The sequence below is a fragment of the Bubalus bubalis genome, chromosome 2 (assembly GCF_019923935.1).
Source record: "Bubalus bubalis isolate 160015118507 breed Murrah chromosome 2, NDDB_SH_1, whole genome shotgun sequence".
In the NCBI taxonomy this organism is placed as follows: Eukaryota; Metazoa; Chordata; class Mammalia; order Artiodactyla; family Bovidae; genus Bubalus; species Bubalus bubalis.
The window spans coordinates 159,398,402-159,423,880 of record NC_059158.1 but is presented as its reverse complement, the minus strand read 5'-3'; the positions used below and the strand labels follow the sequence as shown (position 1 = coordinate 159,423,880).

At 51.1% G+C, this 25,479-nt stretch overlaps 3 protein-coding genes across 10 annotated transcripts; 2 read left to right on the top strand and 1 right to left on the bottom strand.

Moving 5' to 3' along the window:
• Positions 1 to 5,698: 5,698 nt before the first annotated feature.
• On the bottom strand, positions 5,699 to 11,367 carry RETREG2 (reticulophagy regulator family member 2). Of its 2 annotated transcripts, XM_025278283.3 has the most exons (9): positions 10,633 to 11,367; positions 10,245 to 10,351; positions 9,443 to 9,473; positions 8,946 to 9,081; positions 8,451 to 8,535; positions 8,019 to 8,162; positions 7,769 to 7,863; positions 7,461 to 7,596; positions 5,699 to 7,207 (listed from the first exon to the last, which is right to left on the bottom strand). In XM_025278283.3, the coding sequence occupies exons 1-9, from the start codon at positions 10,893 to 10,895 to the stop codon at positions 6,585 to 6,587; spliced, it is 1,620 nt and encodes a 539-aa protein (XP_025134068.3). In that variant the 5' UTR covers positions 10,896 to 11,367; the 3' UTR covers positions 5,699 to 6,584. The 2 variants fall into 2 exon arrangements, with proteins under 2 accessions (XP_025134068.3, XP_025134069.3); XM_025278284.3 differs by lacking the exons at positions 10,245 to 10,351; positions 10,633 to 11,367 and having other exon boundaries at positions 8,946 to 8,993; positions 9,443 to 9,458.
• A 493-nt stretch (positions 11,368 to 11,860) lies between these two features.
• CNPPD1 (cyclin Pas1/PHO80 domain containing 1) lies at positions 11,861 to 16,700 on the top strand. Of its 2 annotated transcripts, none has more exons than XM_006059001.4 (9): positions 11,861 to 12,131; positions 12,383 to 12,470; positions 12,934 to 13,042; positions 13,586 to 13,667; positions 13,830 to 13,950; positions 14,036 to 14,164; positions 14,737 to 14,798; positions 15,163 to 15,280; positions 15,496 to 16,700. In XM_006059001.4, the coding sequence occupies exons 2-9, from the start codon at positions 12,402 to 12,404 to the stop codon at positions 16,039 to 16,041; spliced, it is 1,236 nt and encodes a 411-aa protein (XP_006059063.2). In that variant the 5' UTR covers positions 11,861 to 12,131; positions 12,383 to 12,401; the 3' UTR covers positions 16,042 to 16,700. The 2 variants fall into 2 exon arrangements, with proteins under 2 accessions (XP_006059063.2, XP_006059064.1); XM_006059002.3 differs by having other exon boundaries at positions 12,023 to 12,136.
• A 154-nt stretch (positions 16,701 to 16,854) lies between these two features.
• On the top strand, positions 16,855 to 25,020 carry SLC23A3 (solute carrier family 23 member 3). 6 transcript variants are annotated; one of them, XM_006059007.4, is made up of 12 exons: positions 18,710 to 18,874; positions 18,989 to 19,146; positions 19,251 to 19,348; positions 19,533 to 19,606; positions 19,960 to 20,141; positions 20,460 to 20,583; positions 20,730 to 20,844; positions 21,623 to 21,876; positions 22,376 to 22,481; positions 22,778 to 22,945; positions 23,977 to 24,072; positions 24,167 to 25,020. In XM_006059007.4, exons 1-12 carry the CDS (start codon positions 18,710 to 18,712, stop codon positions 24,451 to 24,453), a joined length of 1,827 nt encoding a protein of 608 aa, XP_006059069.4. In that variant the 3' UTR covers positions 24,454 to 25,020. The 6 variants fall into 6 exon arrangements, with proteins under 6 accessions (XP_044793758.1, XP_044793757.1, XP_006059069.4 ...); XM_044937825.2 differs by having other exon boundaries at positions 19,251 to 19,372; XM_044937823.2 differs by having other exon boundaries at positions 16,855 to 18,874; positions 19,082 to 19,146; positions 20,460 to 20,844.
• Positions 25,021 to 25,479: the final 459 nt, after the last annotated feature.

The following is a 25,479-nucleotide window of genomic DNA, read 5'->3' as shown; positions in this document are numbered from 1 at the left end:
TGTGGGACATGAGGGAAACCTTCAAATGTGGGGTGTGGTCTGAAGTACATCTTAAAAGACAAGTGTTTAGCAAGTGGAGGAATGAGAGGTGGGTGTGTAGAGCAGGGTCGGAGGAGGGCACTACAGCTGAGTGGAGGAAAGGTTAATCTTTTGGGGGTTTGGTGCTGTAAAGAGCAAGACAGGGCAGATCTCAGAAGGCTTCTTAATGGTATTAGGAAGCTTGAATGATACCTTGTAGGAGAGCCATGATTACTATTAAACAGCAGAAAGATCATCTAATTTGTATTTTTCAATTATTTAGCCACATGCTTGGGCATAAATTTTGGTAGGAGACATGAGTTTGGGCAGAGAAACTGTTGAGATGCGGAGGGTGTGAATCAGGGCTGTGGTGGGGACTGAATCAAGAAATAATTAAGACATCAATTTAGCAGCAACTCGGGATTGACTGGGTATGGGATGAGAGAGAAGGAAGTAGGTCTTTAGAGTTAGTGATAGAAACAGGCATGATAAAAAACACAGAAAAAGCCTATCTGTGTAGGGAAGATGAGGGGTGGAAGGTGAGGGGAAAGACCATGTGTTCTGTTTTTGGTATGTTGAGCAGAACTGCCCATGGGACATTAAAATGGAGATGCCTAGTCAAAAGTTCTGTGAAAGGAGCTAAGATTTAGAAGTCATCAGCATATGAGTGGAAACTAAATGGGTGAACATGTGAAACTGTCCAGGTAGAGTGCAAAGAAAAAGTGAGCCAGGGACAGACTCAGTGAAAAACCAAAACTTAAGGGATTAGGAGGAAGTCCATGAGACTTCAGACACTAAAAGCAAAATAACATGGTGATACACTGTCCTTGCATGATGGAAAATTCTTACACTCTCTGTCCTTGATATTTGTACTTCTAAAGATCATTTAAATCTGTTTTGCAATATCCCTTGAACAGAGAAATTCTGCTTACACGGTTATTTTTTTTTAATTTATTTTTTATTGAAGGATAATTGCTTTACAGAATTTTGCTGTTTTCCGTCAAACCTCAACATGAATCAGCCATAGGTATACATATATCCTCTCCTTTTTGAAACTCCCTCCCCATCCCACCCCTCTAGGTTGATACAGAGCCCCTGTTTGAGTTCCCTGAGCCATACAGCAAATTCCCATTGGCTATGTATTTTACATATGGTAATGGAAGTTTCCATGTTACTCTTTCCATACGTCTCACCCTCTCCTCCCCTCCCCTCATGTCCATAAGCCTATTCTCTATGTCTGTTTCTCCATTGTTGCCCTGTGAATAAATTCTTCCGTACCATTTTTCTAGATTCTGTGTATATGTGTTAGAATATTTATCTTTCCCTTTCTGATTCATTTCACTCTGTATAATAGGTTCTAGATTCATCCACCTCATTAGAACTGACTCAAATGCATTCCTTTTTATGACTGAGTAAAATTCCATTGTGTGTATATACCACAACTTCTTTATCCATTCATCTGTCGATGGATCTGCCTACACGATTATTAATCAAACTCTTCTCAAAGACTTTCTACACTCAGAAGACCTACAGATAACCCTGCAAAGTGTGATAGCCACTGAAGTGATTTAATTTTGCATTCCTTTCTTGGCTTAAACATTCTCTGTTCCTTCACAATTCCCTATCTGCTCCATGTGATGGTATTTTCAGCATTTATTTCTGGTGATTCTCTTCTGGGCAGTCTTCAATTTGTCAATTTGTCCATAAGCGTAGCAAGGCACCCTATGGATGTATTCTAATTTGTGCACAGTACACCTTAGGTATTATATTATTCCCAGTAATACAGCCTAAAATTAAGTTTATGAGCAGCAATGTTATACTATTAGCTGTTAGAACACATAAAGTGCACTGCCCTCCCCTGCAAACATAAACATGTAACTAAGCCTGATGAACCATAGATGGAGGTTCGTGACATTGTACAGGAGACAGGGATCAAGACCATCCCCATGGGAAAGAAATGCAAAAAAGCAAAATGGCTGTCTGAGGAGGCCTTACAAATTAGCTGTGAAAAGAAGAGAAGAGAAAAGCAAAGGAGAAAAGAAAAGATATAAACATCTGAATGCAGAGTTCCAAAGAATATCAAGGAGAGATAAGACAGCCTTCTTCAGTGATCAATGCAAAGAAATAGAGGAAAACAACAGAATGGGTAAGACTAGAGATCTCTTCAAGAAAATTAGAGATACCAAGGGAACATTGCATGCAAAGATGTGCTCGATAAAGGACAGAAATGGTATGGACCTAACAGAAGCAGAAGATATTAAGAAGAGATGGCAAGAATACACAGAATAACTGTACAAAAAAGATCTTCATGACCCAGATAATCACGATGGTGTGATCACTGACCTAGAGCCAGACATCCTGGAATGTGAAGTCAAGTGGGCCTTAGAAAGCATCACTAGTGAACAAAGCTAGTGGAGGTGATGGAATTCCAGTTGAGCTCTTTCAAATCCTGAAAGATGATGCTGTGAAAGTGCTGCACTCAATATGCCAGCACATTTGGAAAACTCAGCAGTGGCCACAGGACTGGAAAAGGTCAGTTTTCATTCCAATCCCAAAGAAAGGCAATGCCAAAGAATGCTCAAACTACCACACAATTGCACTCATCTCACACACTAGTAAAGTAATGCTCAAAATTCTCCAAGATGTTTAAGTTGGTTTTAGAAAAGGCAGAGGAATCAGAGATCAAATTGCCAACATCCACTGGATCATCGGAAAAGCAAGAGTTCCAGAAAAACATCTATTTCTGCTTTATTGACTATGCCAAAGCCTTTGACTATGTGGATCACAATAAACTGTGGAAAATTCTTCAAGACATGGGAATACCAGACCACCTGATCTGCCTCTTGAGAAACCTATATGCAGGTCAGGAAGCAACAGTTAGAACTGGACATGGAACAACAGACTGGTTCCAAATAGGAAAAGGAGTATGTCAAGGCTGTATATTATCACCCTGCTTAATTAACTTATATGCAGAGTACATCATGAGAAACGCTGGGCTGGAAGAAGCACAAGCTGGAATCAAGATTGCCGGGAGAAATATCAATAACCTCAGATATGCAGATGACACCACCCTTATGGCAGAAAGTGAAGAGGAACTAAAAAGCCTCTTGATGAAAGTGAAAGTGGAGAGTGAAAAAGTTGGCTTAAAGCTCAACATTCAGAAAATGAAGATTATGGCATCTGGTCCCATCACTTCATGTCAGGTAGATGGGGAAACAGTGGAACCGTGTCAGACTATTTTTTTGGGCTCCAAAATCACTGCAGATGGTGATTGCAGCCATGAGATTAAAAGACGCTTACTCCTCGGAAGGAAAGTTATGACCAACCTAGATAGCATATTGAAAAGCAGAGACATTACTTTGCCAACAAAGGTCCGTCTAGTCAAGGCTATGGTTTTTCCTGGGGTCATGTATGGATGTGAGAGTTGGACTGTGAAGAAAGCTGAGCGCTGAAGAATTGATGCTTTTGAACTGTGGTGTTGAAGACTCTTGTGAGTCCCTTGGACTGCAAGGAGAAACAACCAGTCCATCCTAAAGGAGCTCAGTCCTGGGTGTTCATTGGAAGGACTGATGCTGAAGCTGAAACTCCAATACTTTGGCCACCTCATGCGAAGAGTTGACTCATTGGAAAAGCCCCTGATGCTGGGAGGGATTGGAGGCAGGAGAAGGGGAAGACAGAGGATGAGATGGCTGGATGGCATCACTGACTTGATGGACGTGAGTTTGAGTGAACTCCGGGAGTTGGTGATGGACAGGGAGGCCTGGCGTGCTGTGATTCATGGGGTTGCAAAGAGTCGGACATGACTGAGTGACTAAACTGAACTGAACCCTTCTTTCTGCAGCCTGTACTTCTAGTCTTTTGTTTAGCCTAACTGTAGGTTTCATATTTCTGCTTAATTTTTCTTTCATTCATATGAAAAGCTTTCTTCTTGTCCCTTTCATCATGAGGCAGGAAATGGCCAGAACACCTGGTAATGAAAAACTGTAGACAAACATCTAACAGCCAGCGGACCAGGGCAAGTGTCAAGAATGGACTCTCATGGAACTCCAAACATTTGGTTCATGTTCTGACGCAGTACAGGCTTCTGGCTCTGTCTTCAAACTGCAAGTTAAACAAGGAAATAAAGGTTGGGCCATGGCAGCAATTGTTTTTTGGATTAATTCTATTTTTTCCTGAATTGTCTGTTTGATGATTAGAACTGTTTGCCCATTCTCTTCAGACATTTCTAGATGATTACAAGTTCATGTTCCTCCAACAGCAAGACAGGGAGGACCCTTGAATCCCTGAAAGCCTTTCAGGCAAATGGAAGGAAAAAATTCTCACACACTTAGAAGAGATGCAGCACAGAAGTCAACCTCAAGGAGCCAGGCAGCATTGCCAGATCCAGCTTCCAGCTGAATGGAGGCCAAGGCTGTGAAGTCATGAAAAAAGCCATCTGTCCAGTTCTGGGCTCTCCTCTGAATGCTGTTCTTCCCCAAAGAGCAAGGACTGCTGACACCAGTCTTTGTGAAGCTGGGATAAGCAGACTGCTCCTGTATCATTCCCACATCCTTGAGCATCTTCCCATCTGGGCCCTATTGATGGACAGGGGCTCCCTATTATAGGGTGACTGCTGGAGCCAGACTGCCTGGATTTGGATTCTGGCTCCATCCTGAACTAAGGCCATGGCTTTGTGAAAGGTAACTTCTATAAAATAACAGTATCTTATGTCAGGGTCCTGATGGAAAAAGTTAGTATAGATCACCTAGAGGAGTGCTGAGTGGGAATGTTGCATTGTTAGTGTAGACACTGTTTCTTTCATGTTCCTGGGCTTGCAATCAGTCTTGTGTCTCTTTTTGACCATGCTCTGTGGCATGTGGGATGTTAGTTCCATGACTAGGGATCTAACCCTCGCCCCCTATAGTGGAAAAGCGTAGTCTCAACCACCAGACTGCCAGGAGTTTTTCTTTTAATATTCTTTTATTGATTGATTGATGGCTGCACTGGGTCTTTGTTGCTGCACATCAGCTTTCTCTAGTTGTGGCGAGTGGAGGCTCCTTTCTAGTTGTGATGTGATGCACAGGATTCTCTTGTTGTGGAGCACAGGCTCTAGGTGGGAGGGCTTCAGCAGTTATGGTGCGGGGGTTCAGTAGGTGAAGATCAAGGGCTCAGTAGTTTTGGCACATGGGCACAGTTGCCCTGCAGCATGTTGGATCTTCCTAGACTAGGGGTCAAACCAGTGTCCCCTGTATTGGCAGGAGGATTCTTAACACTGGATCGCAAGGGAAGCCCCTTGGAATCAATTTTAATACAGGTATAAGTCCTGCTTGTTTGCTTCTATCAGGAGAGACAAATGAGGACTGAGGGAGTTAACCATCAGTACATAGATGGGTAAGGACTTCTGACGATAAGTATTAAGCTTGTGGACAACACTAGAAAACAACTATTGTGGCGCACAGTGGTCTCAAATTTCTGATTGGGAAGCTGAAGCAGTCTCCTCCTGCACATACTTACTTGCACATGCTAAACCTTACTAAGCATATCACAGAGAACTCGGCTAAGGGCAGGTTAGGGCTGTCAGGGTAATCCTTGCCTCTGGCCTTGTTTTGCACCAAAGTAAATAAACAGCCAGGTGCAAACAGGGGACAAGGCAGTAGGGGCAGAGCACAGAGGGAGACAGAGCTCACAGGAGGCAGGCAGCAGCAGTTCTAACCATCAACACTTTATTTTTCCAGTCAACACCTGCACAGATGTTACTGTCCATTTCCTGACCCTAGTAGGGGGTCCCACCACACTTGGACCATGGCCCAGAGAAACAGATCTTCTTACTCCTCCCTAAGATAAGAAAGCCCCTCGCCCCACAAGACAGAGGTCCTGCTCACTACCACAGCGCTGGCGTATGTGCTGTGGGATCCCTGCTCTCATCCTGTATAGGGAAGGGCCAGGATGAACGAGGGCAAGGGTGCAGTGGAGGTTCCATGGGCTACAGTGTCTTAAGTGCATTAGCTACTGACCCGACCCACCACCCCAGGTTTCATCTGTACCTCCCAGACGGGAGCCTCCCTAAAGCTTAGCTGGGGCCAGCTGGGGAGGAAGAGCTGGTAAAGAGTGGGGATTGAGCTGCTAAGGACAGGACACAGCAGGGAAGTAAAGCAGAGAGGGGCTGGGATAGGAAAGAAAAATGATAAAGTGCCTGAACTAAACAACCGAGTGGGACACGAGGACAGAGCAGCACAGGTCCCTGAGGAAAGGAGGAAAAAGAAAAGGACAGACCGTCAGGGCTTGGGGCATTGTGGAATGAGACTAGAGATGAGGCGGGGAGGCAAGTGGGAAGGACTCCCCTAGCCCTGTTCATAACCACTAAACCCAAATGTAAAATTATTTACAAACTTAAAACAAATCCCAGGTACTGTCTCAGGCCTGGGACGGCAGGCAGGCAGGCAGGCAGGCAGGCAGGTGGAGGGTGGACTGGCTCCATCTGATAGCCAGCTTCCCCACATATTGCTCCTCCCCAGGATAGCAGGGAAAGGAGCCAACAGTGACATCCTTAGCCAGGAGCCAGGTGCCTGCAACTCCTTCCCCCAGGCTTATGGCTCTGCCATGGCCTGAGCCTCCTGGTCTGACTGTACCAGAGACGGGGTGTCGGGCCCTAGGGGTGGAGGGGGTGGAGCATCAGGGGGCTCTGGGCATGTCTCTGGACCCAACCCCAGCTCTGCATTTAGCTGCTCCAGCTCCCCCTGATCGAGCAACTCGAAGTCCTCAGTGGTGAGTGCCTCTTCTTCCTCAGGGGCAGGCAGGGGCTGGGGTGAGTCCTGGGGCAGAGATGGGAGTATGGAGGGGGAAGGGACTGGGTCACTTTCGGCAAGGCCAAGTAGGGGCGACAGGGTGCTGGGCGGAGTGGTGAGGTCACCACTCACTGCTTCCCGGCTCAGTGTCTCCGCTGGTCCTCCAGGGGAGAGCATCACTCCATCTGTGGGAGACCCTGCCCCATTGAAGTGCGTGTTCACAAAGTGAAGGGGGGATGAGAGCTGAAGCAAGGCTTCCTTGGATGCCGCATCTTCTTCCTCCTCCAAGTCCAGGTCTTGTCGTGAGAGGGCCTGAGGGGGGCCCAGCAGATCTTCGGGAGGGGCCAGGTCTGTCTCCTCTCCCTCCCCTAGCTCCCGATTCAGGGCCTCCTCTGGTTCACTTGGCAGGCTCTGCTGGTCCAAATCTGTGCAGAAAACAAAGGGCCAGGAATGGGCCTGCTGTTCTGAGTAGCTGCAACAGGCCATCAGTTCAAGGATGAGAACTCAGGACATAGGATACTAGGCCAGGCCTTGGATGTTAAGGTCTTTCAGGAACTTGGTGTACAACTAGGGCATGAGCTCCCCAAAGAAAACATTTATGAGGGCAACCACCAGAGAGCACAGCCAGCAACCCGACAGGGAAGAGGAATATCAGGAGGGACAAAGGACTTCCCATACCCTCCGACACATCAGTTAGCTGTGGAGTGGTTGCCCGGGAGACAGAGAAGCCACCGCTTTCCAAAATAGAAGCCTCCTCATCTGACAGCTCTGAGTCTGTAATGGCCAAGGCCAGTGCTGTTTTCTTCACATCCACCTGCAGGGGAACCACGATGAACGCAACAGACAAAGGGGTGAGAGAGCCCATTTCCAGGAGCATCCCTGCCCTGCCACTGACTCCCATCCCCTTGAGAGGTGGCTGCTCTAAAGCAGATTCTCCCCCAGCCTTCTACTCGACAGCCCATCGCCCCTGGACCCCTGGACCTCACCACCGGGGAGAAGCCAGCCAGTTCTGCCTCGCTCTCACTCTCTGTCTCCGCCAGTGGCTCATCACCTCCGGGCGGTGCATTCTTCCCCTGCCGCTCTGGAGAACAACAGCACGGCAGTGACCACACAGGAACGGAGGTGGGGGACAAACATAGCCACAGTACTGGAGAGTATCTAAATCCCAGGGCATTTCACAAGCCTCAAACCAAGGTCCTCCCTGCCTTTCCCTCCTGGGTCATGGGATCCCCTTACTCCTCTTGTCGTGTTTGTGATGCAGGGCATCAGCTTCTGCCTTCATGCTGTAGTCCAGCTGCATGAGGAGGGGCTCCAGGCGCGTGTACATCCTCTGGATCAGTTCATGATACACCACCAGGGGCCATAGCAGGATACTCAGCACTGAGGGTCAGAGAGTCCACTCAGAGCTCCCTATGCCTATTATCTAAGAGCCCTCATTCAACTGATGCCTAAACAGGAAAGGCTGAAGAAGACAAAGCCCCTTCCTGAGGCTGTGCCAACTTCTTCCCACATCCACTGCCCTCCTTCCACTAATCCCACAGCATCCTCCTGAAGATCTCTGTAAATGGGTAAATGGGCAAAGAGAGTGCAACAACCCCCCTTGGGTCAGTCCAAGAAAAGAGGACAAAGAAAGGGCTCTGGAAAGGGCAGGGGCCAGATGCTACTCACAGACAATGTAGGAAATCATAATCCCTGGCACATAGTGTCCCAGCACAGCCAGCACAGCACAGCCAGAGCAGACGCGAGCACAGAACTGCAGAGAAGAGCACAGGGTTTAAGAACAGGGGACTGAAGTATGCGCTCCACTTATCCGGGGAAAGAAATATTATTGCTCCACTGGTGGAAGGAAGGGTATGTCCCCTAAGAACGCAGTGATCCAGTTTAGTCAAGAAGATTCCCAGGATCACTGATTTAGGAAGTTTGCAACTGACATAGCCAAACACCTATAATTCAAACTTGGTCTCTCTTGGCAAGAAATAGTGTCAGGACACCAAAAGCTTACTCCGCCTCTTGTATCAGGCTACTAGCAGTTAAGTTTTGCCTCAAGAAGGCCCCAGACCATATCCTTCGTCTCCAGTCAAGGAGTGCGAGTCACTCCTTCCCCGTCCCCACCTCCATTTCTCCACAGGGTAGAGCACTGCTGTGTGATGAGAGGGAGGTTACCTGAGCTGGATTCTGCCTCTTGTACTGCAGCAGCTCCTGCAGATGAATCTGGAAGGTGAGCCAGCTCTCAGCCAGGTATCTGCACAACTCGGGCACACTGAGCAGGTGCGGCCGGGCTCCTGACCCCGCACCCTCACTGGGGAGACATGATATGACCCCTGGAGGCCTCAGACACCAGCTTCCTAGGCACTCAAATCCCTGTGAGAATGCCCATGAGCTCTGTAGTCTAAGAAAGTGGACAACCCTGCCTCCCAAAGGGAGGCTGTCTGGCTCCTGGGAAATAAAGCCCGGGGCTCCCAACCCTTTGCCCTGAAAACAGCAGGCACACAAACACCTACACAAGAACCCGGGACCAAACTTGCTACAGTGCATTCACCATCCTGGGGGCTGTGCTTGCAGAAACTCCAAATTGCTCTGCACCATGGCAGTGACACTGGCACCAAAGCAAGACAGGATTTGGACATTTGTCTGTTCTTCAAGGGGTGGTCTGCACTCACCTGTCAGAGTGTGGCTCCTCCGGGGATGATGCTATAGACAGGGAAGAGAGACAAGTTACTCAGGGGCAGAGCTCTTTCTCCCCAAGCCAGAAACAGTTGCCCTTCCTCTGCAGTCCCAAAGTGCTTTCTCCAAATGCCATTTGCAGGAAGTATTACATTATTACGTTGTTTGCATGTCTCCTTCCTCAGGCTTTACCCTTTTCAACAATATAAACCCCATCTTATTCACATTCACATGTACGTACACCCCAAACAGCTCACACACAACCTGGCACCCAGTTCTCTAAACTGTCTATTAAGTAAACATGTGGACAAGAAAACCCTGGTAAGAATAGTGAAGCCCTACCATAAGCATATGAAGTGTATTTACAAATTCAAGAATATCCTCCTCCTTATGAAACTGGAGATAGAGTGACTTTTATAAGGTTACATACAGGGTAAACGGGAAGCAGGCAATGGAACCCAGGCAATCTGGAAGCGGAGTCCACAATCTTTACTACTACTACTACATACAATAAAGAACGAAGTCAGGAGGAGAAGAGGGCGGCAGAGGATGGGATGGTTAGATAGCATCACCACTCAATGTATAAGAATCAGACACGATTTAGCAACTGAACAACCACACAATAACATGAATTTTGAGAAAGGGGAAATTTATTTCCCATCTGGGGAAGTAAGCAGTCATGCTTTGGGAGGCAGGTGGCCTGCGGTACATGCGTCTCACCATTCAACCCAAGCCGGGTGGGTCAGGCACAAAACAAGTGCTCACTGGGGCTTGCTGAATGAATCAAGTCACACTCACCAGAGATGTCAGGGAGGAAGCGAGGCTGCCACAAATCCAGCAGAAAATAGGCCAAAAGTGAGATGCTGAGTAGGAAGAAGGGCCGTAGGGAGGATGAAGACAACAACCTTAGGGAGAAACAGGCACTCAGCGGTGAGTGGGTGAGAGAGGCCCCTGCACCCATCGCGAAAGGCCCACTGATGGGGGCAATGGGAACCTCCAGGCCGAATTCGACACCCGAAGACAGAGGAAAGGGGCAACCCAGGCTGACAACGATCTTTAAACCCCAGGAGGTGGACCAGCCCCTCCAGGACAAGCGTCTTCCCCAGAAAGGGGAATGGTACTCTGCGCTCGCCCGCCCCCGCTCTCCCGCGCTGCCCGGCCCCGCCCCCTCCTCCCCGGCCGTTACCAGAAGAGGCCGTTGAGCGCGGCCGCCGTGACTAGGCTGTGCAGCGGCTTCTCCCACACCAGCAGCCGCTGCGCTGCGGCCAACACCGCCTCCCAGCCGCGGAGCCGCAGCCACAGCGTCGTGGCGAGGCGTCCCACCGCCTCGGCAGTGGCCGCCTCCTCCTCCGCCTCGCCGGTGGCCTCACCCATGCCCAGGCCCAGGGTCAGGCCCAGCCCCGGGCCCCCACCAGTGCCGGTGTTGCCACCAACACCGCCACTCGCCATAGCCCCGCCGCAGCCGCCGCCCGAGCCCGCGAGGAGCCAGGGCTGCGCGGCCGCCGCCTGGGGCGCGTCAGGCGGAAGGGGGCGCACACCGCGGAGAGGGCCGCCCAGGCCGCGGACGGGCGTCACGTGACGGCGGAGCGACGAGCCCGGCACGTGATGTGCCCTAACCGCCGGGATAGGGTGACCGGCGCCTGCGCGCAGGGGGTTGCCGGTGACCCTGCTCCTACGCAGGTGTGTGTTTTGGCGGCGCTGGGCGGTGTCTCCCTCTTCCTGACAGAGGGGCTGTAGCTCCGCTTTTGCCCACCCCAGCCAATTTTCTTGCCACTGTGTGGGCAGGGCGGCTAGGGAGGCCGGTCCTGGCCTGGATTCCTGGTGTGAGGCGGCCCGAAGCGGCAGGAAGTCAGCTTCCAGATGACCCCGTGGGATCTTTCTGCTCTGGTTAGGGCGGCGGCCGTCCCTTTACTCAACCCTCGACGTACTGGTCCTCCCAGTTCCTTCCCCTCAGCAAATAAACAAACACCAGCGCGTGACTCGATCGACTCAAAAACAGAAAAATTGTTTCCGTCTCAACTTTCTGTAAACTCTCCCTCCTTTCACGCATCGGAACTCCTTCAAATACTTAAGCGAGATATTGGGGTCTCGAAGTCTAAAACTCTTGTTTAGGTGCTATTTACTCTTGGCGGGGCGTTAACACCATTTATTGAGGCTTACAACGTAACAAGCATGTTGTTAACGTGTTCCCTCAAGAACATTTAATCTCGGCAATAATCCTACAAAAATTATAGCCAAAAATCAGTGCCTTTGCTACTTTGTACACAATTCACCAGTTAAAATTTGTGTACTCTTGCTGATTTTATTTTTTAAATGTATATTGTTCTGTGTGTGCATGTCCCCATTAAAAGAAAACAATTGCGAGCAACTCTCTGTCCCGAGTCTTTATTTACATTTATATCTACACCGGCACGAAAAGGTCAGCCGGGCTCGCTCGTCCTCAAGTGTAACACAGTCCCCTAGGAATTGTCCCGATTTCTCAGAAACGCTGGGGCTCAGCGATATCAGGAATTCTAGCCCAGCTCCTTCCCAGCGGTCGAAGCCGGCGGCTCGGCCCAGCTGGCAGCAGGAAGTGCCCGGCGCTGACTTCGCCCGCGACGCCCCCGCGGCTTGTAAACACCCGGCAGACGCGCGGCGCGGCAAAGGCACAGCACGCGCCTCGAAGCCAGGACTTTTCTCTACTCGGTGAGGTGGGCGCCCATGCCTTGGAGCTCCACGCCCGGAGTCCGGAGCCCAGAACCCGGAGCCGGGAGCCCCGCCCGGAGCGGAACAGGAAGAGGCTCTGCTGCCCGGCCCCGCCTGCCGCGGCTGGCGCGAGGGGAGGGGGCTGCACCGGCAAGGGCGGTGGCCCGCGGGAGGGAGCCCGGCGGACAGGTGGGCAGGCGGGCAGGGACGGCTCCGCGGCCCCTTTAGAACTCGTTCCCTTCCCTTCGTAGGGCAGTGGCTGGCGGTGCGATGGACCTGGCCGGGCTCCTGCTAGACGAAGAAGGCACCTTCTCCCTCACCGGCTTCCAGGACTTCACGGTGAGCACGCGGCCCGCCGCCTCCCTAGCCTCCCAGCGCTTGGAGCCGCGACCGCGGGCGCTCCCTCCGCGCCCCCCACCGGAGCCCGAGCGGGGCCGCGAGCTCGCCTGATGGCTCTGCTGGGGAACTAGGCGGTAGCCGCTCGACCCGTGCCTACTCGAGGCCCTGGCTCCTTGGGCCCATGAGGAAAGCCGCGGGGTACAGGAATGGGGTAGGAGGTAACCAGCCCGGCCCCTTCTTGGAGAACTTCTCCTCCGGAGCCCTCGGTGAGGAGGACTCCACCCCCCTGTGGACATAGTGCCGCTAGCAAATAATCCAGAGAATGCGGGGCTGGGTGGGGCACGGGCCCCACCAGCCCTGAGGCAGGCCTACCGCCCCGTAGCCCCCTTCCAGTCAGGAGCCAGGATCTCCGGCATACCCTTCCTTGCCCTTCACCCTCCACCCACCTCCTGCCCTGTTTCAGTTCCTCCCAGGACACCAGAAGCTGAGTGCCCGGATCCGAAGGAGACTCTACTATGGCTGGGACTGGGAAACTGACTGTACCCTGGAGGAGCTCTCCAGCCCGGTGGCAGGTTAGACAGTGTTGTACGACCGGACAAGTGAGAAGCCTGAAAGTGGGGTTGTCAGCTGTCATCAAAGTGACTCTAGGTGTAGCCTGTGAACTACACTGCCTCTTGGTAGCTAGTATGTTTGACAGGTGTAAGGACTAGGTTTGTATTTCATTTTTTCCTTAAATCCAGATGAGTAGGAAATATTGCTGCCTTACAAATTTGTTATTCTTGATCTATATACTAGAAACTTTTAATTTTCAAAGCATATCTATCATATATTTCCCCCATCAACAAGGCATGTTTATCTTCTCAAATGAGCTAGAGTGAAGGATGCACCTAGGTAATTGCAGGTGACAGGGAAATAAGCCTTCCTGCTGGAAGGAGCTGGAATTCAAATTTGGAATAGGTCTTTTGTTTCAGCGTGGGAGAACTGGATCTCCGCTTTGTTACTGTGGTCCTGTCTCCAAGACCTCAGAGAATGTAGATCTGGGTCTTCTGCTGATAGCAGTGGGCACTGCTATGGGGGAGTTGTATGCTCACTCTGTTATCCTTCTGCCTCTGCAGATATTGCTGTGGAACTCCTCCAGAAGGCAGCCCCCAGTCCTATTCGCCGGCTCCAGAAGAAATATGTAGCCCACGTGTCCCGGTGAGTCCACAATTGAGAGATACAGAGTGAGAGTGTTTGGGCTCTAGAGAGAGGGGAAAAGTTACCTCTAAAGAGAACTTGTAAAGAAACAGGGATGAGCATCATAAGTTACAAGAACCGAAAGATCCTTGCGTTTAATTCCTAATGCTTTCTGATACCCAGAGAGGCTTGCATCTCTCCCTGTGCTATGATGCTGGCTCTGGTATACATTGAGCGGCTCCGGCATAGAAACCCGGACTACCTACAGCATGTGTCATCCTCTGACTTGTTCCTGATCTCCATGGTAAGATGCCCCCTTCCCTTCATCTCCCTGGTAAGCCCGGAGCCAGGTGTGAGCTCTACTGATACCACCTCTGGTTCCTCTGCAGATGGTGGCCAGTAAGTACCTCTATGATGAAGGGGAGGAAGAAGAGGTCTTCAATGATGAATGGGGAGCTGCTGGGGGTGTGGCCGTGCCCACTCTCAATGCCCTGGAGAGGGGCTTCCTCAGTGCCATGGTGAATAGCTCTTCTCTCTCTTGCTCTGTTTTCCTGACCTGCTTTTATGTTCTTTTCATCCTTTGTTTTTTATCTCCCAGCTTCTTGTGGTCTCTTCATTTATCTTTCTGTTTGTCTTCTTTATGTCTTCCCTTATTAGCATCTTCCCCTCTAGCTTTTCTGGAATAAGCACAGTCTTTGGAGGTTCCTGGCATGGTGAAGTCAGAAGTGGAGATCTCCCACTGTCAGTCTTCCAGGTCCCACAGAGTACACTCTGAGCCAGAGCTTATCTTACTGGGCTCTGGGTATTTGCTTCCAGACTTTGCCTTTCCCTAGATTCTGGGCTCCCTATGGGCATGAACCATTCCCAGGATTAATTTTTTTCCCCTTGCTTTTACTGGAGGGTGCAATGTGAAACCAGATATGTGGTGATTAAATAAGTTAATACATAAAAGCTTTTGGAACAGTATCTGCACATGGTAAGAGCCACGTGTTACCTGTAGTGGAGGTCGTAGTTGCTGCTGTGGGTCTGGTTATTAATTGACTGTGGCTCATGTCCGAGTCTGGTTGGATGCTCTTCTCTTTATCCACAGGATTGGCGGCTCTACACTGATCCTCGGGAAATCTTTGAGGTGCTGAGCTGGCTGGAGGGCTGGTAGGTTCTAGGAATTGGGAAGAGGGACTTGAGGATTTGGAGGCTGAGGCCTAAGCCATAGGAGCTAAACAGAGGTGAGGGTCTGGGGGGAGGGAGAAAACGAGAAAGAGAATTGCCCAAGGTCATGGTTCCGAAACGAGTCTGCTCTCCTCCTTGTAATCACCTTTGGAAGAGTGGGAGAAGCTTATTTAAAATACAGATCTTGGTCTCACCCTTATCTTTGGAATCAACGGGTAGTCTAGGAGCCTGTACATTTAACAAGTTCCCCGGTGTTCCCTGGTAGGTCCCCGGGGGAATGAGGGTGCCGTTGGGCCAGCTACAGAAAGATTGCAGACCCTCTCTGTCTTTTCTCCTATCCCTGCAGTGTGGCTGAGCAGCAGGGGCGCCGGCGGGGCTGGTACACCTACACAGACCTGTGTGTGCTGCTGGAGCAGCCTGCCTGGCAACTGGTGCTGGGCTCCCTCTGCCAGCGGCTGGCAAAGGTGAGGCAGGTCAGGAAGCAGAGGGAGCTTGAGCTGGCTGATGTCAAGCAAATACAGAATGGCTCAGGAGATGGGGTTGGAAGTAGATGGTGACTGAGATCTCTAAGTTGAGTCCACATGTCCAGAGATAAGGGGTGGATGTGTTAAAGACAGTTAGAAGAGGGTTCAGGGGAAGGAGATTTGGGCACTGACCTTTCTTAACCCCTCTCCCCCAGCTGTCCTGCCTGTTGGCTATGGCATATGTGAGCAGCGTGGCCCTCGCCGTGGCATCAATGGCCGTAATACACCAGTCCTTAGGGCTGTCCTGCAGCCCCCCGCCTGGCCCTCCAGACCTTGGACTGGCCTCCAGGTGCCTTTTGGAACCCTGCATACCTTCTCCCATGCCACAGTGCCTGCCGTCTCCTGCTAACGTCTCCGGCTGCCTGGAAGGCAATGTAGTGTTGCGTTCACTGTGGGGCAGTCTGCTAGTCTCGCTGACTCCCCCACCGTTGCCTCCTCCAGACCCTCCTGCTCCCCCCATTCTTCTTCACAACTGCCCCCTTTGCCAGAAGCTCCAGAAGGACTCCCCAACCTGCCGTGCCTGCCACCACCTCAACCATACTGTCCCCACGGGGCCCCCCAGTCCTTGGTCCCACTCCCATGGCCTGGCTCCCCCCTGGCCTTGGAGCCCAATGCCCCCTCTGCTTCCACAGCCCCAGCAATGTTCCCTTTTCAGCATCATGGAACTGGCCCGCCTGAAGTCTTTCATTTTCCCAGGCTAGGTAGGGTTCTGAGGAATGTGTTAAGAGGATTTGGGAGTCCCTGAGAGCCTGGAGGGGCAAAGCTTGATCTGGGTCCTTGGCTGGTCTCCTGTCCTCCTGGGTGATGGAGCTTAAGGGGGTCGTGTGGCAGAAGGACTGAAGGTCACTTGCTCTTCTGTCCCTCAGTGGCTGACTGCCTGGCCATGGCAGTGGTGGTTCCAGGGAAAGCCTCAGCTCAGTGACCAGGGGCGTGTCACAGGTGGACAGGGGCAAGGCTCCTGTCTCTCCATGTCCCCTGGGCTCTTCTAGACTTTCGCTTTTGAGTTTCCTAGGATTGGGCAAGGGAGGGAGGAAACATTGACCAGGGTCTGTTTGATGTCCCTGAGGTAGGAGAGGCAGGGACTGACAGGGCCACCCATGGTGGGAGTTGCTGAGGGAAGGTGGGAGGGAGGGAACCTCCCATACCCGTGCCAAGTCTAGAAGAACCAGGGGCTTCTGGGACCTTCACCCCGGCCCTTTTGTCTTCCAACATTCTCTTCTTAGTCCCCCGCTCCTGGGCTTTCCTCTCTTCCGGTTCCTCTCCTGGGTGTTCTCTTCACGGGCCTCTCTGGCCACTGCTTTATATCTGGATTTTTCATGCTTTTGTAGAACTAAGGTTTCAATAAACAGTTTTAGTTGCATGGCCTGGACTCTTCCTTCTGCAGCCCTCAAAGAACTCTCCTCCCCAGATCTTCCTTCTCAGCCTCCTACTCCCTGATCTACCATCCTGCTGCTCATTCTTTCTGAGCCCCATTCCAGAATGTCCTTCTTGTTGGATGGTCATAGGTTCTCATATCAAGCTGCTCCCTTGTTCCTGCTCCCAGCACCCTGGGGCCCCTAACACTCCTCGACTCTAGTGCAGTGGGGCACAGATGGTGACTGTGCGGTGCCTAGGGGTAGCCCTGTCTGTCACAAGTTCTGAGTGAGCACCATCTTTGTGGATCCCAAGGCCATCTCATGGAGAGCGTATCCAGCAGAGCCCCGTGAGCTCCTTGAGGGCAAGCCCTAGGACACTTTGTCTCCTGACTTCCTTTCTGGGCTGACAAATGGTGGTAATTAGCGTAAGGGCTTCCGTGGTGGCTTAGCAGGTAAAGAATCCGCCTGTGATGCAGGAGACCCTGGTTCAATCCCTGGATTGGGAGGATACCTTGGAGAAGGAAATGACAACCCACTCCAGTATTCTTGCCTGGGAAATCCCATGGGCAGAGAAGCCTGGTGGGCTACAGTCCATGGGGTCACAAGAGTCAGACACAATTTAGTGACTAAACCACTACCAAAGAGAAGACCAAGGCTGGGTTATCACTGGAAGAAGAAGAGCAGCCAGCTGAACCGAGATGATTTGATACCACAGAGGAAGATACACAGTAGGCGTGGTACTGCCACCTAGGGGGCATCTTGGAAACTTATGGGTCATTTTTTGGTTGACAAAAATTTGAAGGGATGGGACTTACTGGCACCTAGTCAGCCTATATGGGAAGCTACACATCCAGAAAGGCTCAAGAATTCCCTTATGAAGAATTCCCGAGGCAACTTTTGAAGGACTGGGTGGATATCATGTATGACTGTTTATCTGAGCCTGGAACTACTTATTTTCTCTAAGCATGTAAACACAGAATAGATTTTGCCCATTTGGAAAGACTCTGTTTCCCAGGAATGCATCTCTGTGTACATTAAATCTACGCTTGGTTCAGCACTTTACGAAGAACTTGTTCACTCTTGGAACATCGGGTCCCGAAGGGCAGCACTGCCGGTACACCTGTCATCAGGGAAGCACTAGTATCCGCTGGGATCGTCGTTGTGTGGCAATTCCACGTGAGGGGTGGGCACTGGGCTGCTTCATTGTCTTCCAGTTTAGTTGGACCCAAGCTTTCCCACGGTGAAATAAGTCATTATAAATTACTTTGAGGACTTCTCTGTTGGTCCCGGGGCTAGGACTCCGTGCTCCTGATGCAGGGGGCCCGGGTTTCATCCCTGGTCAGGGAAACTGGATCCCACATGCCACAACTTAAGAGTTTGCACGCCACAACTAAAGATCTTGCATGCTGCAGCAAGGATTGAGGATTCTGCTTCCCCCAGTTAGGATTGGAGCAGCCAAATAAATATTTTAAAACTAAATCACTTTGATTTCTTCTTTATATTACAGTGAGGACATTGTATACAGACTTGTGATCACAGTTGTCGTACATGACGAAGGGATGTTTCCTCTTTTTTTGGGGGGGATGTTTCCTCTTGAGGTAGTCTGGGGTCTTGACCCTACAAGGCTTGAGAACTACTGTAATTGCAATGGTCCCAAATGGCAGTGGTGAGGAGGCAGTACCGTCGATCAAACTTGCCCTGGCTATGCTGGGGGGGTTTCCTCCCCACCACTCCTATCCTGGGACAGGAGACCCAGATGGAGATTCTTGGGAGGGGGAGGGACTCGAAACTTGGTTCCTTGGTTAATGGGTGATGGAATTTGCACAAGAGCTGGGCAAAGGTGAAAGGGCTGCGTCCTGCCCCAAATCCCTCATCTCTTCGCTCTGCTTCATTGACACTCCCGCCCCCTCCCCGCTCCAGGCAGCTAACTTCACACAAACTCTGACCTCTTTCTCTCTCTCTCCCTACTTAACTCTGGCCCAGGGTGGCCAGGATGAGACAGAAGGCAGGGAGCATGAGCCAGTCACCCCCCAACGCCATACAGCTCCAGTCTGTGGGTTCCCAGGGCACCCTGGCTACCCTGCCACGGCCACCCGATGTCCAAAATCCCCCCTCTCACTCTTGGGCCTCTCTGTGTGGGCCTCCTCCTTGGGGCCTCAGCTGTCTTCTGGCTCTGCAGGTAGGAGGCAGAGGTGCCTGGGTCGCTGTTGGCTGAAGAGGGTGTTTGGAGGGTGTAGGTGTGGTGGCATGAGAAACCCTCTGGAAATACGTATTTCTGCCTAATCGCCCGCAGCATATCTTGGTGTTGGCTTCTCTACTCTGCGCCTCCCACCTGCTCCTGCTTCAAAGTCTCCCAGCAGGAGGACTCTCTTTCTCCCCTGCCCAGCTCCTGGCTTCCAGCCTCTTTGCATGTGGCGTGTCTACCTCCCTGCAAACTTGGATGGGCAGCAGGTGAGAGGAATTCCCTGGAGAGAAGGTGACAGGGTCCCAGCAGGGAGGCAAGGCTCAGGGAGGCTGGCGACTGCCCTACGTTACCAGACCTGCTGTTCCTACAGGCTGCCTCTTGTCCAGGCTCCATCCTTACAGTTTCTTATCCCCGCCTTGGTGCTGACCAGTCAGAAGTTACCTCTGGCTCTCCGGACACCTGGAAACTGTGAGCATAGAGCAAGGGCGCAGGGCGAGGGTGGGGCTGGGTGCTCCTCTGAGCACACAGGTGGACTTGGGTGCAGGGTTGAGATGGGGCAATGATGAAAGGGCCAGACACCAGCCAGAACTGTAGAGCAATGGGTCTCCATCCTGTTTCCATCTCTCCTCTCCACGCCCCCAACTTCTCCCAGCCTCCCTTGTGCTGAGCCTCTGTGGGGGGCCTGGCTGCCATGGCTTGGAGCTCTGGAACACTTCTATCCGAGAGGTACGTGCTTGGGGATGTGGAGAAGGAGGGCTGGACTAAGAGTGCTCCCGGGGTTGGGGAGGTTCTTGTTTACATTTTGTAGGAACTGAGGTGAGGTTTTTGTAGGGGAAAGAGGTGGTGGTGGGGAACCTCTCCTGGAATTGTTTTTTTTTTTTTTTTTTTTTGCCACATCATGCAGCTTGTGGGATCTCAATTCCCCAACCAGGGACTGAACCTGGTCCATGGAAGTGAAAGCCTGGAATCCTAACCACGAGGATTCCAGCGAACTCCCTGGAATTAGTTAAGAAGTCCAGGCTGAGGTCATCTTGATAAAGGAGAATATTTTCTCTTTGTCCTTTTCTCCTCTCCACCAGGTGTCCGGGGCTGTGGTGGTCTCTGGGCTGCTGCAGGCCACTCTGGGGCTGTTGGGGGGTCCTGGCCACTTGTTCCCCCACTGTGGGCCCCTAGTGCTGGCCCCCAGCCTGGTTGTGGCAGGGCTCTCTGTCTACAGGGAAGTAGCTCTGCTCTGCTCCACTCACTGGGGCCTGGCATCGCTGTACGTAAGTCCTGAGAGGCGTGATGCCCAGTGGGTTGTGTGGGAGCAGGGGGAGGGGAGAGCTGCTACTCTACCAGCCCAGCAGCTGTCTCAGCGGGGATAACACTTGTGGGTTTGGAATCCAGGACTTTTACTGGATTTATTTGTTCACCTTGACTTGTACCTTGTCTCCCACTGACCCCCAAGGTGCCCTCCTGCCCTCTCCACGGGGGCATTCTTCTCTGGAACAACCTTTCATGGTATTCTGCCCCTCCCATCTCCACTCCTTGCCTCAGGGGCAAGCTTCCTCTTGCCCCTAAAGCCCCTTCCCTTTTCTAGGCTGATTGTGCTCATGGTGGTCTGTTCTCAGCACCTGGGCTCCTGCCTGCTACCCCCACGCCCCTGGAGGCCAGCTTCAACCTCTTCAACCCATACTCACATCCTGGCCTTCAGGCTCCTCTCGGTATGTGGGGGTTTGGGCGGGAGGCAGTTGGAGTTAGGAGGGCTGGCATGGATTGCTCACTTGGCCCCTACTTGGTTGTTGCTTACCCCTTTAAGAAGGTTGGAAGGTTCTGGGGGAGGGGTTCTTTTCTGAGCCTTGTCCCTCAGGTGCTGATCCCAGTGGCCTGTGTGTGGATTGTTTCTGCCCTTCTGGGTCTCAGCATCATCCCCGGGGAGTTGTCTGCCCCCACCAAGGCACCATGGTTTTGGCTGCCTCATCCAGGTAGGCTTTCTCCTAGAAGGCAGAGCCTGCATTCAGGAAGCTTATAATATGTCAGGGAATACAGATACTAATTCAGTAGTTACCTAAGTGAATGTAGAATTGCCTGTAGTAAGTACAGCAAAGGACAGGTACCTTGTATGATGAAGGTTTACAATGGGAAAAAATCTGACTTTATTGGAGAGGTTAGGAAAGGCATTCTTTTTTTAATGGTTTTTATTTTTATTTATTTATTTATATTACTTTTTGACCATGCCACACAGCTTGTGGGATCTTAGTTCCCCATCCAGGGATCGGACCTGGGCCCTCAGCAGTGAGAGATGGAGCCCTAACCACTGGACTACCAGAGATTTCCCAAGAAAGGCATTCTTGAGGAAGTGATCGCTGAGCTGAGATGTGAGAGATAAGTAGGAGCTTATTAGGGAAAGGCAAGAGACAAGAGCATTCTAGGTGGAGAGAACAACATATGCAAAGGCCCTGTGGTGGCCAGCAGCACAGCAAGTACAAAGGCCTGAAACAAGGCCAGTGTATCTGGAGTGAAAGGAATGATGAAGAGTGTGGTTGTAGATGAGGCTAGAGAAAGAGGTAAGGGTCCGACCAAAGGGACTTTGTAGATCGCAGTAAAGGGATGGGTTTTTACCCTGAGTTTGATGGTTTTGTCCCAAGACATTATCTTCAAAGACAATGGGGCCTTTAGGCTTCTTGTGTCACAGGCTTTTGCAGGCAGGGGGATGCTTCAGACTTGAGTCTGGCCCCAAAGTGGCTCCTTCTCCCTCCCCAGCTGAGTGGGACTGGCCCTTGCTGACACCCAGGGCTCTGGCTGCAGGCATCTCCATGGCCTTGGCAGCCTCCACCAGCTCCCTGGGCTGCTATGCCCTCTGTGGCCAGCTGCTGCGTTTGCCTTCTCCACCTCCGCATGCCTGTAGCCGAGGGCTGAGCCTGGAGGGACTGGGCAGTGTGCTGGCTGGGCTGTTGGGAAGCCCCATGGGCACTGCATCCAGCTTCCCCAACGTGGGCACAGTGGGTCTTCTCCAGGTATGTGAACAGAGGTGTGGGGAGAGGAACCGGAGGTGCAAGAGAGGGAGGGGAACTGATGGCTTGCTGTGCCCAGCCCTCTGTCGGGCTCTTTACAGCAGCCATCTCATTGACAGAGGTGCCTAGAAGTGGTGGGGACTAGGAGTGTGAGGGAGACACTAAGTCACTACTGAGCTCCTTCTGTGCCTCAGGCGTTTGTACCAGGGCTGAGGTTCTAGACAGAAAGGAGTCAGATGAAGTCCCTGTTCTCTTGAGGACTTCAAGAGAGAGAGAGGCGGACACGTTAGGAGAAAAGCAAATAAGATAATTTCCAAAAGTGATAAGTGCTATTAAGAAAACAAAGCAGGGGATGGGAAGGGGGTTGAGTAAGAGAGATCCGTTTAGGATGCTTCTTGGGAGAGTAACATTTGAGTTGGGATCCAAAGGATGAGATGGGGTTGGCCAAGCACAAAGCTTGAGTGGTCGAAGAGGTGTGTTCTAGTGCCTCTTCATCACGTAGGCTGGACCTCGGCGAGTGGCCCACTTGGTGGGGCTGTTCTGCGTGGCACTGGGGCTCTCCCCGAGGCTAGCCCAGCTCCTCACCACCATCCCGCTGCCTGTGCTTGGTGAGTGGGCCTGTGCTTGGTGAGCGGATGTTTCAGCAGCACTAGTATTGAATCAGGATCCCCCAGCAGGGCCCAACTGGTTGCTTGTGGTCGACACCCTTTCTTTCTGAGAAGCTTCCCTAGTATATGGCTGTGAGTATGTAGCAGCTGCCCGCATTTGGCCACATCTTGGCCTCCTGACTGGGCTTCTGGGCTTTTTGGTGGTCTCTGCCCATCACAACCTGCCCCGCCCTATAGTAAGTACTCTGCTGTGCCAGCCCTCTCCCAACCTCTTCGATTACTTCTGTACAACATAGGTGGGGTGCTGGGAGTGACCCAGGCCATGGTTCTGTCTACTGGATTCTCCAGCTTCCACTTGGCTGACATTGACTCTGGGCGGAATGTCTTCATTGTCGGCTTCTCCATCTTCACGGCCCTGTTGCTGCCGAGGTGGTTTCGGGAAGCTCCAGTCCTACTGAGCACAGGTGGGAGGAAGGGGAGGGAAAGAGGAGTTGCTTGGCAGTGGGCAAGCAAGGGCTCAAAGCTTGAGATTCTCTGGACTCCAGGCCCCACACCCTTCTCTGGGCTTGGGGATAAATAGTCTGTCCATTTGTTTAGCAAATATTTACTGAACACCATGCTAGCTTCCTTGGGATACAAAGGTACCCATAGATTTACAGTCTAGTAAAAGAGATGAGATGTGTAGAAATGTAACTAGAAAGGTTCAGATAAAGAGCTGTGATGTTCTGCAGTGAGAGAGATGGCTTCTGTTGGAGATGATCCCGGTAACTTTTATGGAGAAAGTAACACTGAGCTGGTCTCGAAGGATGGTAAGATTGAAACGTAATTGGTGAAAAGGTCATTCCTGGCAGAGGAACCACAGTAAACAAAGATGCTGAAGTAGGAAGTCATAGCATATGCTCCAGGAGTGGCAAATAACTTAGTTTGTTAGCTCAGCTTAGCAAACAGCAGTGATTTTAACTGAGGATGGTTTTGCCCCACAGAGAACATTTAGCAGTGTCTGGAGACATTTTTGGCTGTTACAAGCAGGGGAGAGGTTGCTTGCATTTAGAGGTTATTTGCATTTAGTGAGTAGAAAGATGCTGTTAAACATTCTATAGTGCCCAGAACAGCCTCTCTCAAACAGAGAATTATCTGGTTCAAATGTCAGTAGTACTAAGGTTGAGGAACTCATGCTAGAGCATAGAAAGTGAGAAGTAAGAAATAAGGTTGGGGATTTTAATACCAAACTTTCCAAAGACAGGGAGCCTGGAATGATCAAAGCATATCTGGAGGGTACGTGGATGCTCAGAAGACAGGGTGTTAAGCAGGGATCCTGTGGGAAGGATCTAGGTGTGGGAAACAGAGAGCAGAGGGACAAAGTGGGGAGGGAGAGAGAGAACAATTCAGAAAGATATGCCCTCCATCCAGTACTTAAGCTTAGGTTGGAAGTATTAGACCCTTGGTTTTGCATAGCGTCAGAGTCCCCCTCCTGCCTGGTCCCAACCCCTTGTAGGCTGGAGCCCTTTGGATGTGCTACTGCGCTCATTGCTCACAGAGCCCATCTTCCTGGCGGGACTCTTGGGCTTCCTCCTAGAGAACACCATTCCTGGTAAGTTGAGGCCAGTACCCAGCAGACTGGGGAGTGGCCAGGAAGTCATCACTCCCTGGGTTGGGCAATGTCCTGACCACTTTGTCTTTTGCAGGCACACGGCTTGAGCGAGGCCTAGGGCAAGGGCTGCCACCTCCTTTTACTGCCCGAGAGGCTCCAATGCCTCAGAAGTCTAGGGAGAAGGCAGATCAAGAGTATGAGCTTCCTTTCTCCATCCAAAACCTGTGTCCCTGCACTCCCCAACCCCTCTGTTGCCTCTGCCCGCTGCCCCAAGGCTCTGGGAATGAGGAAAGAGGGCCCTCTGAGCCTGGAGAGACAGCTGACTTGTTGCCTGACTTTGGGGACCAGTGCCCTCAGCCTAGCAGAGGAGAGTCCCAGTAATTACTAGGATTCCTACTCTGGTTAGTTTAGTCCTACCTTCCAGCTTGCTGGAGAACCAGATGGCAGGCTCCACTTTCTCCTAGGGAGAGGATGTATGTGTGTGTCTCACATGGGCCCCCCAAAAGTCTCACTTCCCAATAGGTGTGTTTGCCTTTTCTTTTCTTAGTTAGGCCTGTTCCAGAGCAGGGACTGTGAATGAATGAGTGATATTTTGCCTGTGAACGATCTATACTCGAACCCTAGCATTCACTTAACTGATATTTATTGAGTATCTCCTATGTGTAAGGTCCTGGAAATACAGATATGGATAAGACAGGGTCCCTCCCCTCTCAAATACTTATGATTTAAAAAGACATGTAATTACTGGACTTCCCTGGTGGTCCAGTGGTTAAGACTCTGAGCTTTCAATGCAAGGGGTGTGAATTCGATCCCTGGTGGGGGAACTACTAAGATCCTGTAAGCTTGGTGGTGCATCAAAAAGAAACAACAACAATAAAAAACATGTAATTACTAACTAAAATCCACAATGGAAGTCAGTCTTCAATAAAGATTAAAAGAATGCTATGGGAGCAAAGAGTAAGAAACAATGAATTCTGATTGGGGACAGTGGGAAAGACTTTACATAGAAGCAGCACTGGGGCTGGCCTTAACAAGAGGACTTTGGGTTGGGGAACATGGATGAGGAGAAGTTTTCAGACTTGGGTGTCCAGATGGAGCAAAACTGTTAAGTTACACAAGGTACAAGATGAGTTGGATTGGTGATGGAGCGTAAGTATGGTGGTGGATGGAGGGAGAAAGGAGGCAGGAAGGTACAAGATGAGGTCAGACCAGGGGCAGTATGCCTGGGAGACTCATCTCTTAACAACCAGCGTGCTGGTGGGACCCAAGAGAGACTATCTAGTGACGTTCAATCCCCTCATTTTATTTAAAAACAAAACAAAAAAGACACGTAGGGTAGGGAAATTTGACTTTCGGTTTTTCAACAAATCCAAATTCTTGGTCCTCTTTCCTGCATTTCGTCTGGCA